The 15,837-nt window shown below is 48.6% G+C and overlaps 2 protein-coding genes and 1 long non-coding RNA gene across 7 annotated transcripts; 1 reads left to right on the forward strand and 2 right to left on the reverse strand.

The window, feature by feature from the left end:
• Window positions 1-1,338: 1,338 nt before the first annotated feature.
• On the reverse strand, window positions 1,339-3,103 carry SMIM7 (small integral membrane protein 7). Its single transcript, XM_048927471.1, has 5 exons — window positions 3,026-3,103; window positions 2,906-2,947; window positions 2,742-2,794; window positions 2,426-2,516; window positions 1,339-1,867 (listed from the first exon to the last, which is right to left on the reverse strand). Exons 1-5 carry the CDS (start codon window positions 3,049-3,051, stop codon window positions 1,852-1,854), a joined length of 228 nt encoding a protein of 75 aa, XP_048783428.1. The 5' UTR covers window positions 3,052-3,103; the 3' UTR covers window positions 1,339-1,851.
• Window positions 3,104-3,131: 28 nt separating this feature from the next.
• TMEM38A (transmembrane protein 38A) lies at window positions 3,132-9,986 on the forward strand. Of its 4 annotated transcripts, none has more exons than XM_048927467.1 (7): window positions 3,132-3,354; window positions 3,701-3,869; window positions 5,597-5,753; window positions 6,251-6,435; window positions 7,028-7,115; window positions 7,231-7,348; window positions 7,903-9,986. In XM_048927467.1, the coding sequence occupies exons 2-7, from the start codon at window positions 3,746-3,748 to the stop codon at window positions 8,119-8,121; spliced, it is 891 nt and encodes a 296-aa protein (XP_048783424.1). In that variant the 5' UTR covers window positions 3,132-3,354; window positions 3,701-3,745; the 3' UTR covers window positions 8,122-9,986. The 4 variants fall into 4 exon arrangements, with proteins under 4 accessions (XP_048783424.1, XP_048783426.1, XP_048783425.1 ...); XM_048927469.1 differs by lacking the exon at window positions 3,132-3,354 and adding an exon at window positions 3,366-3,373; XM_048927468.1 differs by lacking the exon at window positions 3,132-3,354 and adding an exon at window positions 3,385-3,392.
• LOC125684901 (uncharacterized) lies at window positions 7,947-13,343 on the reverse strand. 2 transcript variants are annotated; one of them, XR_007373349.1, is made up of 4 exons: window positions 12,479-13,343; window positions 12,200-12,390; window positions 10,483-10,644; window positions 7,947-8,056 (listed from the first exon to the last, which is right to left on the reverse strand). It is a non-coding gene; the product is annotated as an uncharacterized LOC125684901 (long non-coding RNA). The 2 variants fall into 2 exon arrangements; XR_007373350.1 differs by having other exon boundaries at window positions 10,483-10,647.
• Window positions 13,344-15,837: the final 2,494 nt, after the last annotated feature.

Here is a 15,837-nt window from a genome sequence, read left to right on the forward strand (position 1 = left end):
AGCCGGAGTCGCATGTTCGCTCCCCGCGGAGCGGGGGCGGCGGCGCTCGGAGCGGGACGCGGAGGAACCGCGGCGGCGCGACCGGGCCGGGCCCGACTGCTCCGCTCGGGGCCGAACTCAACTGTGGGCAGGAGCCAGCCCCGCGCAGGGCACCATGGGACACGCCCGACGCCGTTACGCACGGCGCGCCCCTGACGTCCCTCCGCACGCAGCAGCAGACACGAACTGCGCATGCGCGGCGGGCACCGTGACGGGAGGCGGGGGGTCGGGGAGGCCGCGCGTGCGCGGGTGGCGGCGCGGCGCGCGCGGAGCTGCGGGGTCGGGCGGGTGGCTGAAGGAGCGTGGCAGGGGCCGGACCCGGAGCGCCGCCGTGCTGCGGTTCTGCCTCCGGCTGCGGTTCTGCCTCCGGCTGCGGTCTAAACGGGGCCGATGCCCCGGGGCGGCCTTATGGAGGGAACGGCCGACGGGCGTCCGGAGCGATGCGAGGGCCGGGACGGGGCGGAGCGGCCGCAGCCCGAGCGGAGCGGTGCGGAAGGGAGCGCGGCTCCGTCCGCATCTTCATCGGGTGCGGAAACAACCCGCGCCTCTTCACCCGGCCGCTCCTCGGCGGTTCCGTCCCGCGCGCTGTTTTGCGGTATCGCTTTCGGCTCGCGGTGCGGCACGGCGGCCGTCAGCGGGAAAAGCTGGCCGTGCCCCCGAAGGAGCCGCCGGCCCGGAGCTCAGCGCGGCTCCGGCATCGCCCGCCCCGCCCCGCCCCTTGGACGGAGAGCCGCAACGCGGAGCTGCGGACGGGGCCGCCCGGCTGGGCAGCGCTGCTATTGCTAATACAAACACATGGACGTGAAATATAAAAACCACAGAAATCGTGTGCAAGATGTGAATTAAGGTTAAATTTAACGGGCCCTAAAGTATTTCCGCGCAGCACAAACCCAGCTGAAGGACTCTCTTATCCGTGTATTCTACGTTCATTACTAGGGAAGGTCACCAGCCCCAAACACTGATTTAACATTAAAGAATAGCACAAAAAGCTGGGTTTACAAGTTACTGGAAGTTACAACCTAATTAAAATCTCTCAAAAAAACTCCAATATTGAATTAATTTCTCCTTACTGGAATAAACACAACATTAAATTTACCCTTAAATAGAACTTTTTTATTCAACCAAATTCAAAATGATTCCAAAACTTCCTCAGGATTACAGATATTTTTCTGTTCAAAGTCCCTTATGTATTGCTTAGGAAAAAAAAACTTATATTGAAATTTGTATCTAAACATGAATTTATTGGGAGAAAAAAAGTGAGAATCCTTTTTTGAGGTGTCCGTATCTACTTCTCCAAAGAAAAATGGAATCGTGAGGGAAAAATGACTTCTTTTTTCCAAGTTACATCAATACTTTACTCAGCTTCACAATAATGAAGTGACTTCCACGCGACCCACAGTGCAGTGACAGCAGGGATGGAGCGAGGACGGCGCAGAGCTGCACGGCTGTGGCTTTCATTCAGCTGCAATGCGCTGCACATCAGGCACCCAATGCTGAGCAACACAATTTCAAGTTGGCTTTTTTTTTTTTTTTCCTTTTTCTCCTCCCAGTGAAGTTGAAATTATTTTACTTTGAAGCCTTTGGCTCAGGGGCTGGGAGGCTCCCCGCCCTGCAGCACGCAGCCCTGCACTCCCCCCACGTTATGCAGCCGGGGGGATTGGGGGGAGCTGTGTGCTGTGCTGCTCCATGGAAAGAACCTGCCACAACCCCAGGGCTGTATGTGGAAAGCATTATAATCTTTTACTTGATAGAAAAGTTATGTCTGCAGCCAAAAGTCTCTTCCAGGTTACCAGATGTGTTTGTGGATGACTTTCAAGATCCAAATAACCTGGTGGATGCAACAGAAAAAGAGCAGATGAGAGACCTATAGCATAACAGCCACACCAGCACTGCAGCTCAGAACACCACTGCACCGCTGCTATTGGTTTTCCTCTGCCATACATTGGGCCAAAGGGCTACAGCAGCGAAAAGAAAACAGGAATTTTGCCAGTCTGCCTATCTGAACTACAATCCAGAGTTTCCAGAGCCTGTTCCCATGGCTCGCTTTATTATGCGGCATTATTTCCCTCCCCAAATGAAAATCATCCTAAAATTTACACTGTGTTGCGTTTATAGGCGCTGAATTAAATGATGTCATATCCAAGCCTAAAACAATTGCACATTGTCAAGAGGTTCTCATGCACTAAAGGTGCCTGCACTGGCAGAAAATGAGGTAAGCCACTATTTTTAGGAAGATCAAAGCAGATGAGCAAAATGAGAGCCTAGTGATGGAACAAGAATGCGAGGAGTTGGGAGAGAGATCAGAAAAGAAATACACTTACAAGAAAAAACCAACATTATGTGGCTTCAGACGAACAAATGCCAGGTGCTGCACGGCTCTACTTACACAATCATGCAGAACATCATGAAGACATTCCACAAGGCAATGAAGATTCGGAAATACCTAAGACTCAGCAAGAACTCCCTGATATTGTCACCTAAAAGCCAAGAGGAGAAATCTTAGACGTGAAAAATACCCAACGCCGCAGCGCGTCGCGTTTCAGCACTAGCTAAGAAATATAAGGGAATGCAGACGTACAAAAAGAGTCAGAGAACAAAATTCACGCGCGGAGGGCACCGCAGAGCCGCTCGGCGCCGCCCCGAGGCCTCGCAGCCGCCAACCCTCCCCCCCCCCCCCCTTCCCCCCCCCCACGGGCCGTTACCGGTCGTGGGCTCCCTCGCCCCCTCGCCGAAGCCCTCCGTGTCTCTCCTCCTCCTGCGGGAACAGAAGCGCCGTTACCGCGCGAAGCGCCGGGCCCGGGGCTCCCGGGGCTCCCACGGCTCCCGGGGATCCCACGCCGCCCTCCCCGCCCCGATCCCCGCTCACAGTCTGAAGTTCAGCACGGCGCCGGCGTTCACCAGCAGCGTTCTGAGGAGAGACAGAGAGAGCGCATCAGACGCGGCCGGTCCCCAGCAGCCCTCCCCGCCCCCGGGCCCGGCCCGCTACCCGCAGAGCAGCAGATCGCCCAGCATGGCGGCGGTCCTGGCACCGGAAGCGGAAGAGGCGGCACTCTGCCCGCGGTCGCGGCGCATGCGCGGTCCCGGCGCGCACCTCCTACCGCCGGCTCCGAAGCGCCCGCGCTGAACCCGGGGCTGCGGCTTTGCGTTCCGACGGCGGCTGCACGGCGCGGCGGGGAACCGTGCGGGCGGGAAGCGCCGCTCCTCGAGGGGCCGCTGCCCGGAGCTCGAAGCCGCCCGCTAGGAGCGAGGCCGCGCCCCGGGACAACCCTCGGGGCGGGGCGGCCGTGCGGAGGCGGGGAGAGCGGAGAGCGGCGGGGAGCGCGGAGAGCGGCGGGGAGCGCGGAGAGCGGCGGGGAGCGCGGCTCGCGGAGCGCGGCTCGCGGAGCGCGGCTCGCGGAGCGCGGCTCGCGGAGCGCGGCTCGCGGAGCGCGGCTCGCGGAGCGCGGCTCGCGGAGCGCGGCTCGCGGAGCGCGGCTCGCGGAGCGCGGCTCGCGGAGCGCGGCTCGCGGAGCGCGGCTCGCGGAGCGCGGCTCGCGGAGCGCGGCTCGCGGAGCGCGGCTCGCGGAGCGCGGCTCGCGGAGCGCGGCTCGCGGAGCGCGGCTCGCGGAGCGCGGCTCGCGGAGCGCGGCTCGCGGAGCGCGGCTCGCGGAGCGCGGCTCGCGGAGCGCGGCTCGCGGAGCGCGGCTCGCGGAGCGGTCCTACGGCCATGGAGCTGCCCGGGGCTCTGCAGCTGGGCGAGCTGGCGGCCGCCTTCGCCTCGGTGCCCGTCTTCCCGCTCTTCGACGCGGCTTACTTCATCGTGTCCGTTCTCTACCTCAAGTACGAGCCAGGTCAGTGCGGACCAGCGCTGCGGGGCGCGGGGGGATCCGCCGGAGCTGCCACAGCCGCGCCTTCTGACCGTGCCGGGTTCTGACCGCCCCGTGCCGAGCTCCCGTCGCCGCTGCTCTGCCCGCGCTCGGTGTTCCGTTTCTCTCCATTGTCGCCTGTTCTATTTCTGTGGCCGCGCTCCCCTATTTATATTCGGAGAAGCCGCAGCTGAACGCTCGTCTTGTGTTCCTCGTTCGTCCCCCCTCGGTCCCGCTCTCGCTGCTCGCAGCTCTCCGTGCCCGGGTGGCTGCCGCCGGCTCTGCCGCCTGTTTGTGCCTTGGTCCCCGCCGAACGCCGCCTTCCCCGCTGTTTTTACACGGTGTCCGCTCTCTGTGCTCTGTCGATCGGTTTAGGTGTCGCTGCCCGCCGGATGAGGCAAAGCCACCCGCTGTGCCACGTTTTGGAGTCCCCCCGTTGTCAGATTGCTGCGCTGTACAAGCAGCAGCATACTGTTCTATTTCAGCTCCCTGTAAACAGGAGTGCCGCGTTTTCGAGGCCTGATCCCTTACAGCTGTCTTCCAGCATTAAGTTCTGAGCTGTGCAGTAACAGCCAACCCCAGTGAAGATATTTTCTCTTCCAAACATGTCACCCCGTAATCCCCTCAGACTGCCTAAGGCTGCAGTGAGCTTCTCGCCTGGCTCCCACATGGCAGATGAGGGTCAGGGTGGTAACGTCCCCTTTCCTTCTTAGAAGACAGCGAGGCTTAATGGAGCCAAAGAAAAATGTCCTTAACTTTCCTCCTTCAGATAACTGTTGGGTTCCTATAGATGAGCTTCACATCATGGCTGTTGCAGCTGTCTCACTTCCACTGTCCCTTCAGCTGGTTCAGATGTCGGTGGGGATGGAATGGTATCAGCAGTCCTATTTAGCTCACTTACTGCTGCTCAAGGTGGATGACTGTCCGTAATGTGGATGTAACATTTCAGCATTATTTATCTGCCCGTTACTGGTGTAGCAGAGTTTGGTATCTGATACGCTGCATAAAGGACCCTGCTATCAGTTTAAGGAGATGAAACAATCTTACAGAACTGATGTTCTTGTGAAACTTCCTCCAAGAAGCACAGCAGGGGGTGAAAATGGGAGAGGAATCAAACAGCAAGCAAAACCCCCAGGCAGTGGGAGGCTGTGGAAGAAACCACACTGTATTCCCCAACAGTAACACAGTCTAAATACCTAGTTGTATTTTCTGAACGTGAAGGGTATTTGCAAACCACCGCAGTAGCAGTGAGGAATCCTTAAATCCCCTTCATTCATATAAAGATTAAGAATTACTGTTCTATTTTACAGGTTATCTTATGAATGAAAGAGCTGAACAGATTGCTCATGAATTCTAGAGGGCACCTAGGTTGAAGCAATGGAGAGAATGGTACTAGTATGCATTTTGTTTTAAGACTTAAAAAAAAAAAAAGCATTTATTTTGAGGGCAGAATTGTTCTTTCTGATTGCAGTAGGAGCAGCAAATGCAGGAGCTAAACTTCTAATGGCTCCATTCATATGAAACCTTGTGGGGGTCTGCAGGCTGTGTGTCTCAACTATCTGATGCTTGTTTAGGCTTTGCAGAGTGTGTGTTTGGCCATTTTATTTTACAAGCTCTTTTCTTTGATTCAATTCCTGTTGGAGCACATTGAAAGCAAGTGTCTTTCTTAGCTCTTTGGTGAATGCACCTTCTCACTTAAAATTTACTCACAGGAGCTGTGGAGATGTCTCGCAAGAGTCCTTTTGCCTCCTGGCTTTGTGCCATGCTCCACTGCTTCGGAAGTTACATCCTCGCTGATCTGCTGCTCGGAGAGTCACCTATTCATTACTTCAGTAACAACTCCAGTGTCATCCTGGCCACAGCAATCTGGTGAGTTCTCCTCAGCTGCCGAGCACTCAATACTGCTGGCTGTGTGCAGGACCTCCCTGCACGAAGGGAGGTATTCCATCTGTGGGACACGTGTACCGTCTTGTTTGGATTTGCTGGGGAAAGCAGAGGTGCAGTGAAGCAGTCTGAGTCTTTTGTATTTCTAGATCTAGTTTGCAGTTTCTCTGACCAGCTGTCTGATGTGTTGGTAATAGGAGTGGGAACCAACCCTCTGCAGGACGATTCTATTCATAGCTGCCACAGCTGAACTGTGGCCAAACCGCAGAATCAGCGTGCTGCACTGACAGCACACAGCAGAAGGGTGGCACGGACTGAAGATTTGGGGACACTTTCATTTTGGGTGCTTGTAGGTGACCTTACCAGCATTTCCTTTTCTCTGACATAATTTAGGCTAACTATACAGTACTCTTTATCTTCTCTCTTAATCCCAGGTCAAGATAAGCAAATGGGTCCTTAAGCTCCTTGTGGTTTTGTTCCAGGTATTTGATATTCTTCTGCCCCATGAACCTCTTCTACAAGTGTGTTAGCTTTCTGCCTGTGAAGCTCATCTTTGTGGCTATGAAGGAGGTGGTCAGAGTTCGCAAAATTGCGGCCGGCGTCCACCATGCTCATCACCAGTACCACCACGGCTGGTTCATCATGATGGCCACTGGATGGGTCAAAGGTGACACCTGGGATACTCCACTGCACCTACTGCTGTGGGGAGGGAGGGGAGAACCTGCAAATGGAGCCTAAGGTCACCACATCACTCGGTGCTGACCAGGCCAGATAGTGGATGTGTTCAGCTGGCTCCAGTTAATCACATTCCTTAGAACACAGATTTATTCATACTCACAGAATGGCTGTCAACTGAGTCATCGGAGACATGAAGAACTGGGAGTCACTTACGGGTGCAGAGTTCAGTAACTCTTTATCATCTCCCATGTTCTGTCTCTGTCCTTGCCTGTGTCTTTTTAGGAAGTTCTTTCAGTGTTGAAACAGTCTAGTCAGTTTCCCCTTGTTTTGTAATTGCAGTAAGCATTTGTGCATCAGTTGATGGAACAGAGGCAAATGCCTTTTTCCAGTATCAGGAAACACTATAGAGCTCTAGAAAGCATTTGCCTGCTCTGTTGTTTTAGGGTAACTTTATTTTAATTTTGGGGTGGATGTCACAAACCTTCCCATTATATTGTGCTTATCCTGTGGGGATCTAAAGGAGCCAGCAGAGCTCTCTTCTGGTGTGGCAGTTCGAGCTGTTTGCTTTTACTGTTCCACAGGTTCTGGTGTTGCTTTGATGTCTAACTTTGAGCAACTGCTGCGTGGGGTCTGGAGGCCAGAAACAAATGAAATTCTTCACATGTCTTTGTAAGTAACTAGCCTGCATGTTCTATGTCAGACTGAAAACGAAATTTAAAGAGCCATTCGGGACTGGACACAAAGTATACAAACCTTCCAGATAAGTTCTTTATTTCTCTTCTAGCCCTACAAAAGCCAGTCTGTATGGCACAGTTCTTTTCACTTTGCAACAAACTCATTGGCTCCCTGTCTCTGAAGCCAACCTCATCTTCTTTTTCACCATGTTTATGATAGTTTGCAAGGTAAGTTTACAGCAGATGTGTTGCTATCAAATCTACAGAACCAGAGAAAGGGTACAGAATTAAGAGGGGGCTGACTGTTCACCATTTTAAATTGAAACACTGACTTTGAAATGCTGCTTCCTTTCTTGTTCAGTGGGTTCCGGTGATCCTAATTTTCCTTGTAGATGCCAGTGTTTGCCCATGCAGAATTCTTGCATGATTAACTTCACAATGAAATGAAAACCTGGAAGTGTTATTTTCAGGAGAGCTAGTGCTGAGAATGAAGTACTCTGCACAGCATTAATGAAATATTAGGACTAATTCTTGCATCTAGATTTGATAACTTTACTAAGCCACTTTGGAAGGCACTGGCTGTACGTACCAGGAAAGATCTGCTTAGGAAACTGCAGGCTAAATTCTCCATGTCATTTTCAGTGTGGTAGAAGATCCTTGTGATACAGCCTTGGATTACATAGCAACAGGGACACTTACCTGTGCTAAGTAGGATGTCCTTTACTAGTTAGTTCTTCATAGCTGGTGTATGTGGTCTTTAACTGTCCACTGTTGCATGGCAGGTTTTCATGACGGCAACTCATTCTCACGCCTCACCTTTTGCTCCAGTGGAAGGCTTCATCTGCCCAGTTTTCTTTGGCTCTGTTTCTGGCGGACACACCGGCCATCATAATCAGCATGGGCACTCCCACGAGGCTTCCTATCAGCCACCTCCTCCTGTGAAGTCAAAAGAGGAGCTAAATGAAGGCACAAGGAAACGAAAAGCAAAAAAAGCTGAATAAAAAAGCAACCAAGCAGTGAACAGGCCAAGAAAATTCCTCCAGAGCTGTGTCTCAAAGCCGCCTGCAGTCTCCTTTATCCTCCAGTCCTCTCACGGACTTCAGAGGAGAGGTGGAAGTGAAGACACTGCCAGGCAATTCCCTGAATTTCAGTTGTGCTCTCTGTGATGCTCCTTGCTTCTTGGTCTCTATCTCTCTATTCTGATCATATTTTCAGGGATTCATAGATTTGTGCCAGGATGATAAATGGGTGCCAGTTCCCAGCTGGCAATTATGTCAGCAATTATGATGCATCATCTTTCACTGTGTTTATTTATGAATGGAAGTAATGGTTTGTGCTCCCACAACTGTTCCTGTGAGTTTTCATTGGCCTTTTTGATGTCTCCCAGAACAACAAACTGTTTAGACACAATCAATGTGGAAATTGGATTTCATGCTCAAGGAAATTAAATGGTCTGTTACAATCCTGATCTATTTTTCCCAGCTCCTGCATCTGCCATGTCTCCAAATAACATGATATTCTGTATGCAACAAGGAAAACAGCTCTGGTGTCCTGGGCAAATTCTACTCTGAAATTACATTTTTCTCATCCAAGTTCCCTCTGATTCTTAATGAATGGTCACTTTCTTAACTAAGACTTTGTTTGCAGGACCCTTGAAGCTGTTAAATGCTCTTAAATGCTATCTATTGGTACTGTTATTATTTTAAACTGTTTTGTAGTGTTGCTGCTCTGTTAGCAATTGTGTGTTTCACCTCAAACCTGACTGTCTTTACTTGAGAAAGAAGCATGTTTTTGGTTTGTTTGTAATCCTGTGGGATATAAGAAGGGTATGTGAGTGTAAATAAGTATTTATTACTATTTATTTATAACTGTCAGGGCACCTAATTAGTGGACCTGAAAATGCTTTTTAAATCTTTGCATCTTTACATCAGGAGAATTGGATGCTTCTAAGTCCGGGCTGTGCTTGAAGCGGTGATTTTGGTGTGCTGGTGGGCAGCCTGAACACTGACTGTACGCAGGAGGAAACGTTTCTTCTATTCTTAAAGAAGGTTAGAAAGGCTGAAGAAATAGATTTCATACCAGCTGATTAGAAGTACTTTAATGGACTAATAAGAGAGCTCCAGCTTAAGAAACAGAGTTTCCTTTGTAGGTCCCTTTTTGCCAAACTACTGATCTGTGCCCAATGAGGGAGGGAGAATGTGAAATGCCTTGCATGGCTCGGAGCAGTCAGTCAGCTTGTTCATGTTCTGCTGAATGAATACTGGCTTTTAGATTAGTTTGAAGCTGTTCCTGTAACAGATTTTGTTCTTAAAAGTGTCATCTTAAGCATTGTGCCCTGGAGACCTTAACTCATTCTGAGGTGGGTTTTTAGCACTGATGGCCAGGATCACTGCAGTGCTAAAAGTATGCTTGGGGGTGGAGTACTGGGCTTTCAGCTAAGCAGTGTGTCACCATCCCTAGCAATAAGGCTTGCTGCTGTCGCCTTGCAATGAGGAATAGAAATTGAAGGATTTAAGAACAGTCATTGCTTGGTTGTTGTTTTGTTGGTTTTTTTGGTGTGTGTCCCTATTCCAGAATTGAAATTCTGATATTAATTTTGGAAAAAAGAATTATTATATACAACCAGATAAAAGCCAGTAAGAGGTCAAATGATTCGTAGGTTTGGGTTCTTAAAGTGCCTTAACTTTGTGAGTTTCCCTCAGAAGAAAACAGCTTCTACCTGACAACAGTCTGGTTTTGCAAATACTGGTCTACAAAAACCTGGTGTATCACTGACATGCATATAAAGAATGGTTTATGAGATGTCTGATTCAAGGGGAAATTTGTTATATAAAAGCCCTTAACAAAATAAAAATTGTGAAGTGACTCTGATTGTCCAATGGCATTTGAGGAACTGATGTTTGCTGCTTTTACTCTCGCCGGTCTTAGAAGTCACACCTTCCTTGATCTTGTTGAAGCCTCCTTGACCCAAGGACAAAGTGATTCTGGTTGGACTTTGACATGTCCTACAAGTATGTCTGAGCACGTTAGAGTCGGAAGCAGTATGGTAAAATATCACCGCTCTTGTTGTCCAAGTAGCTTTTCTAAGACTTCAGGGAGGGATATAAAGAAACTAACTTATAAAGGCCAAAGGGGAATGTTTTGTATCTGTTGACTCCACCTTTCCTTTTGTGACTAAAAAATGAAGGTCATCACTTGGGACAGGTATGTATAAATCTGCAGACAAACACAATTCTAGCTTATTTATATGGAGTTCCAGTATTTGTATTTAAAACAAAGAAAGAAACAAACAAACAAAAAACCCACCAAAAATGCTTTGAATGAATGGGACCTGGACATACTTGAGAAATGGGCAGCCTTACCTGGTGAGTGGCAACCAATGCACAGCAGGGCTTGGGGCCAGGTGGGCTTTGAGATCCTTTCCAGTCCAACCATTCTGTGATCTAGCACAGTGCTGCTATCAGCTGCTGCTGAGCGCCAAAGCCTTTGCTCTTCAAAATACTTCTGGTCAAGTAAAATCATAGCTGCTAAGTAAGAACAGATAGGAGAAATATTCTGATATACCTTAAAATTAAAGCTCTGCACCTTTAAGGTTCTTTATCTGGAATGTGATTAGTATCAAGAAGACAACTGCCACAAAGAGAGGTCACAACTTTCATTTAGTGGAGCCTTTTATAGTGAGAGATAAGGAACCTTTCTTGAATTTCCATGGCTCAGCACTGGTAACCGACAGTACATTTCAGGCAAGCCTTCTTCATTCCAGCTAGCAAAGATGTTTCTTTCAGAGGTAACTTCTTTTTAACTAATGCTGTAGGGGCACAGGGTTCAGTACAGCTTCTATGCATCTGGGAAGCTCTCAGTTGCCTGTTGGTGCTGCTTCCTGAAGGCTCTCTCCAGCTGGAAGGAGAACATTAGCTGGGCATTTCCCAGCAGGTTAATTAACTTGCTTCCCTGCCACAAAGAGCAAAGGAGCTCCCTGCCTGGATGACTCAATGAGGACCTGCAAAGGGCTATTGATTTTTGATGGGTTTCTCTTATGTCTCCTCAAATCTAACTCTGAAAATGTTAATTAGTACTCCTTACCAGAACAGCTGAGAATTTAAGTTCCTTTGGAATGTGAGATTTAATACCAATAGAAAAGAGGGTTTGTGCAAGTCTTACACATATTAAGAACAACAACAAAAAAACAGCAGAATGTTTCACATCGCTTAGCCATTCTGCTGTCCCATGACGTCCATTTCAACAAGTTTTGCTCAGGACTTGGACAGAATACTAAAAAGAGCAGGCAGCTGAGAGTATGTATTTCAATGCTTTGAGAAACCCTGCCACGTCTGAAGCGTGCCATGCTGTGCAGAATGTTCCCAGCTCCAAGCTGCTGCAGCGCAGGGTATGAGATGTGCGTGCCAGGGCTTAGACTTCCACAGGACAGACGTCATTGCCTTCAGATAACTCCTGATACTAACTCTAGTGAGACGTAGCTAAACTTAGCAAGAGATTTAATCCTGAGAGAGGCTGTAGTTGCCCAATGGAAAAAGCAAAGTGTTTCATTTGCTGCTCTCAGCATTTCTTGCTGATTGACAGGTTTCCCTTTTCTTTTGCCGACAGAAGCCAAACCAGCGTCTACAGCTTTCAGCATTGCAAATTAGCTTTACAGACAGGGAAAGCTCTACTGCTCTTAAAGCCTTTGTAGAAAAGAAGTAATAATAATGAAAAAAACCATAGGAAACGTAGATTATTATTCACAGTAAAGGACCTGAGAGACCAAAGGAGAAAACTTCTACGTAAAGACCTTGTGTGAAAAAGGGCAAGGCCAACAGAGGGCCAAGCTGGAGGGACTCATGTTCGTGTTCTTCTGTAAGGAAAAGCTAATAAAATGGGTTTGGATTTCAACAGAAACCAGAAGTGCAGCCCTCCCTCGGTAGGCACACACGAAACTACTCCCAGCTGAGTTCAGTCCTGCCTGCTGCTCCATGCAGAAGCAGCCTGAGGGGCCGTGGGGGATGGCAGCTCACCAACACTGAGAAAACAAGTTCCCATCCCCAGCCTGCAGTGCCACTGTGACTCACAGCTGCTACTCACCTCACCTCTGAGGCGACATTTCTGACAAAGAAGAGAAGTTTATCACTCTGATAGTGTTAAGATCAACATTCAAGAACAGCTTTGAGTCTGGCCTCTCATTCACACGTGCCCAGCATTTGCATTTTTCACACATTCTCCAAGGAAGAAGTACCACTAAGGGTTTCTTGACACTTATCTGTTTCCTTTATGTTCTGAAAGAGAATGCAGGGAGGATTTTTAGAGAGCCTGCAACTGAAATCCTTTAGGAAGAATCAGTATGAGATAGTGATTTCATCTTACCTTTAGGATACAGGTAAGCTGTAGACGTGGAATGCAGGAAAACAGGTCTGATATGTTTGGAGGCTTAAATGTTTTTATAGCCTAAGGAAATTCAGAATGGCCCTGGAAAAGATTTGGTTGGTTGATTTTGTTTGGTTTTGATTTGCAAATTGCAGAAACTCCCTGCTCACCAGAAAGTAACACGCTGCATTCCTACAGCGAGCAAGCTGTTTCTCCTCCAATTAGCCCAGTCCTCGATTCTTCTCAGTGATGCTGGCAATCTCGACTTTCCAAAAATGTCTGCTAACCGGGGACTTCTGCTCCAACTGTAACCAACTGCTTCAATCAGTGGATTTGTTGGTGGCGAGGACTGCTGTCATCAATACTACGACAGGTACATGCAGCACGATGTACAAACTGCACATTGCAGAGTGCTGCCAAGGCTCATCCCAAGGCTCCAGTGTTGTTTTGATGTTGATAGAACAAAAGCATTATTACATATTTCTCTGTCACTATCTTCCAGTCTTGGTTTGCTGGATGGCACTGATCACCCTCATCCTCCAGACTGTGTCTGCTGTCACCTCTCCAGCATGGTATATTTTAAGCAACCTTAATGGAGCTGACATTTTCCTCCATTACATCGCCGGTTTTGATCACAGAAGCTTGAAGAATAGTCTAAAAATGCACTTCAGACTCCTGAAGTTGACAATTTAGATTGAGACTGATGATGGCTAAACCCAGATGAAGGCTTTCTGTAATGTTAGTTTCTTGCAATAAGAGGCTTCATCTCCCTGTTTGATTTATGACAGATTAAGATGTTGGTTAATCTCTTCTTACTTGATTAATCTTCACAGACATCCAGCCAAGTACTGTGTCCAAAAGGAGCCTGTTACATAAACACACATTACTAATTTTTCTTTAATTATTACTCTGTATGCCAGAGGGATACAGAGGGGATACAGACAGGGATAGACAGCAGCCTCTGCAATCTGACTTCAAGAGAAACCGATGAACTCAGCTCCTTGGGAGGTCTATTTTCTTATCTCTGCCTGCATTTGACAAAGGGAAACTGTGAAAGGGAATAGCCATGATCCTGGGTGTTAAGAAACTTCCTTTAAATACCTGAGTGCCTAAACTCTCTATGAAACAAGTAGTGGTACATCCTCACCACTAAATAAAATCTCTAAAAAAAATCTAAAATACAGAGAGAATTCCTAGAACAGAGAAAGGCAGCCAACAAAGACACCTCAGCTGTGTACAGCACCTGGTATGGAGCACATCTGCCCTCAGGAAAGACCCTGGGGATTCTACCAGGTGACAAGCACCAGTTGCTATAGAGATAGCAGTCCTCTCCAAATACAGAGAGATGCTCCAGAATGCATCTCAGTGCAGTCAACCACTTCCTACTGCTCCTGTCAAAATAGCTGAAATTTCCCCAAGATTTCCAGGGAGAAAAAAAAAAAGGGACAAGACAGCTGTCTGGAGACAAGGCACTGCTACTGTATGCATTGCTATCAATCACCTCCCGACTAAAGAGCAGCCTCAACTGGGAACTCAGCAGGTCCAGGGGGCAGCATGAGCTTTGGCTCAGACACACATGAAGATCTGCTCCATGAAAAGATGGTTCCTTTTCCTCACCAGCCCTCCAGCCTGACCCAAGTCTTTGTCAGCTCAGATTTTTCAGGTAAATAAGCTGAAATGTCCTGAAGTTGCTAAATGCACCAGGTGCTCTCTCTGTGAATTTGCAAGCTGTTACACTGTGGTGACACTGCTGTGCTCAGGAGCAAAGCCTGTAGCTTCATTTGTGAGCTGTACTTCACGTACAGCTTTATTCTGTCACAGAGAGAGCAGCTTGAACACTAATTAGAAAAGCAGGTTTTGCAGCACTGCTCTTCTGTCTTCTCAGAATTCACACTCCTTCCTCAGTCCTGTCACCCCATTATTTTCATGCACATTCTACACTGTAGCCCTCTCTATCTTATTGAAGGACCCGGCTGGGCAGGGCCAGTTCAGATCATTATAAACTGTATATCACATAAAACACAATGACGGGAGCTCTCAGGCCCACCACACTCATGTTCTAAAATGATTTTCATCTCTGCCCTCTTTGGACAAGTCTAATAGACACAGAAGTGCTGGCCAGGCTGCTTTTCTTTGTGCCTTCTTACTTGGAAGCGATTGGGAAGCTGTGCCAGCAGTACCTCAGCTGGGTCAGCATCTGTCCCTACCCCTTCTCATTCAGTTGTGTGGATTTCTCCACCTACCTGGGCAGCCCCTCCACACAAGGCTCACTGGATTCCTCAAAGGTAGGATTAGCCCTGGTGATGGCTACAGCCCAAGAAAACATATAATCATCCATCTGTTATGAACGAGATCCAAATAATAGTAGTATAAATAAATAGAGCAGGGAGACAGTATGTATTTCTCTAGAAATACCATTTTGCCCATGAGTTTACACAAAGGCAGAATAAAGGCCTATTTGCCTTTGTGCTCAGTCATGCACCAGTCCCACTTGCAATTGCTTCAACAAATGAGAATAGAGAAAGTGGGTCATTTTGTCGCCAGGACAACAAAAGCACACACTGACCTAGATATGTCTGAGGGAACCTAATCTTGCTGTTGGCACAGACTAAGGAGTTCAGGCAGTGTTGGGCGTTTCCAGTTGGGGAAGCACAGCATATTAACAATCTCAAATTGTTTCTTTTTTTGTCTGCAGCATCAGGAACAGATTTCCCTCTTTGTGTCTCGCAGCAGGCATCACAGTGATGGCACTTAGTTCTGATTACCAGCTGCTGGTGGCAGGTTCCCTGCATGGCTCAATGCTAGTCTGGAACATGGAAGTTATTGAGATGCTGCACACCCTCCCTGGGCACTCTGGTGAGCATTCTTCATTTTTTACGGTCGGAGAGCTTCTTTCACGTCTGAAAAGAGCTTCAACAGCTTGGCCATCACCTCCTAGCCATCAGCATCCTGCCAATCGCTGAAAGCACCGAGAATCCCTTGGTTTGTTAATCCTTCTCTCTTAATTTATAGCTGAGGTGAGGTGTGTGAAAGCATTTGGAAAAGGAACCTGCGCTGTCTCGGCTGCCGTGGATCACAATCTGTGCATCTGGAGTTTGATTTCCAGTGGAGTAAAGTTTGTTATCCAAGACAAACATTGAACAGCAGCCCTCCCATCACCTTTACGTGGATGAGTGGCACATGATTGTGTATTCTTCTGCAGACACAAAGATATGGCCCTTCTTTAAATGTGCTGAAGGAACAAGTACTTTAGGAGCTACAGCCACAATAACAGAGGTTGTGCACACAAAAGGTAGCTTAGTCCTCCCTACTCCTGTCTCTTCTACCACCTCTTCATTAGGTCAATGCTTAGCACCTGG

This window comes from Lagopus muta, chromosome 26 (genome assembly GCF_023343835.1).
Source record: "Lagopus muta isolate bLagMut1 chromosome 26, bLagMut1 primary, whole genome shotgun sequence".
Lineage (NCBI taxonomy): Eukaryota > Metazoa > Chordata > Aves > Galliformes > Phasianidae > Lagopus > Lagopus muta.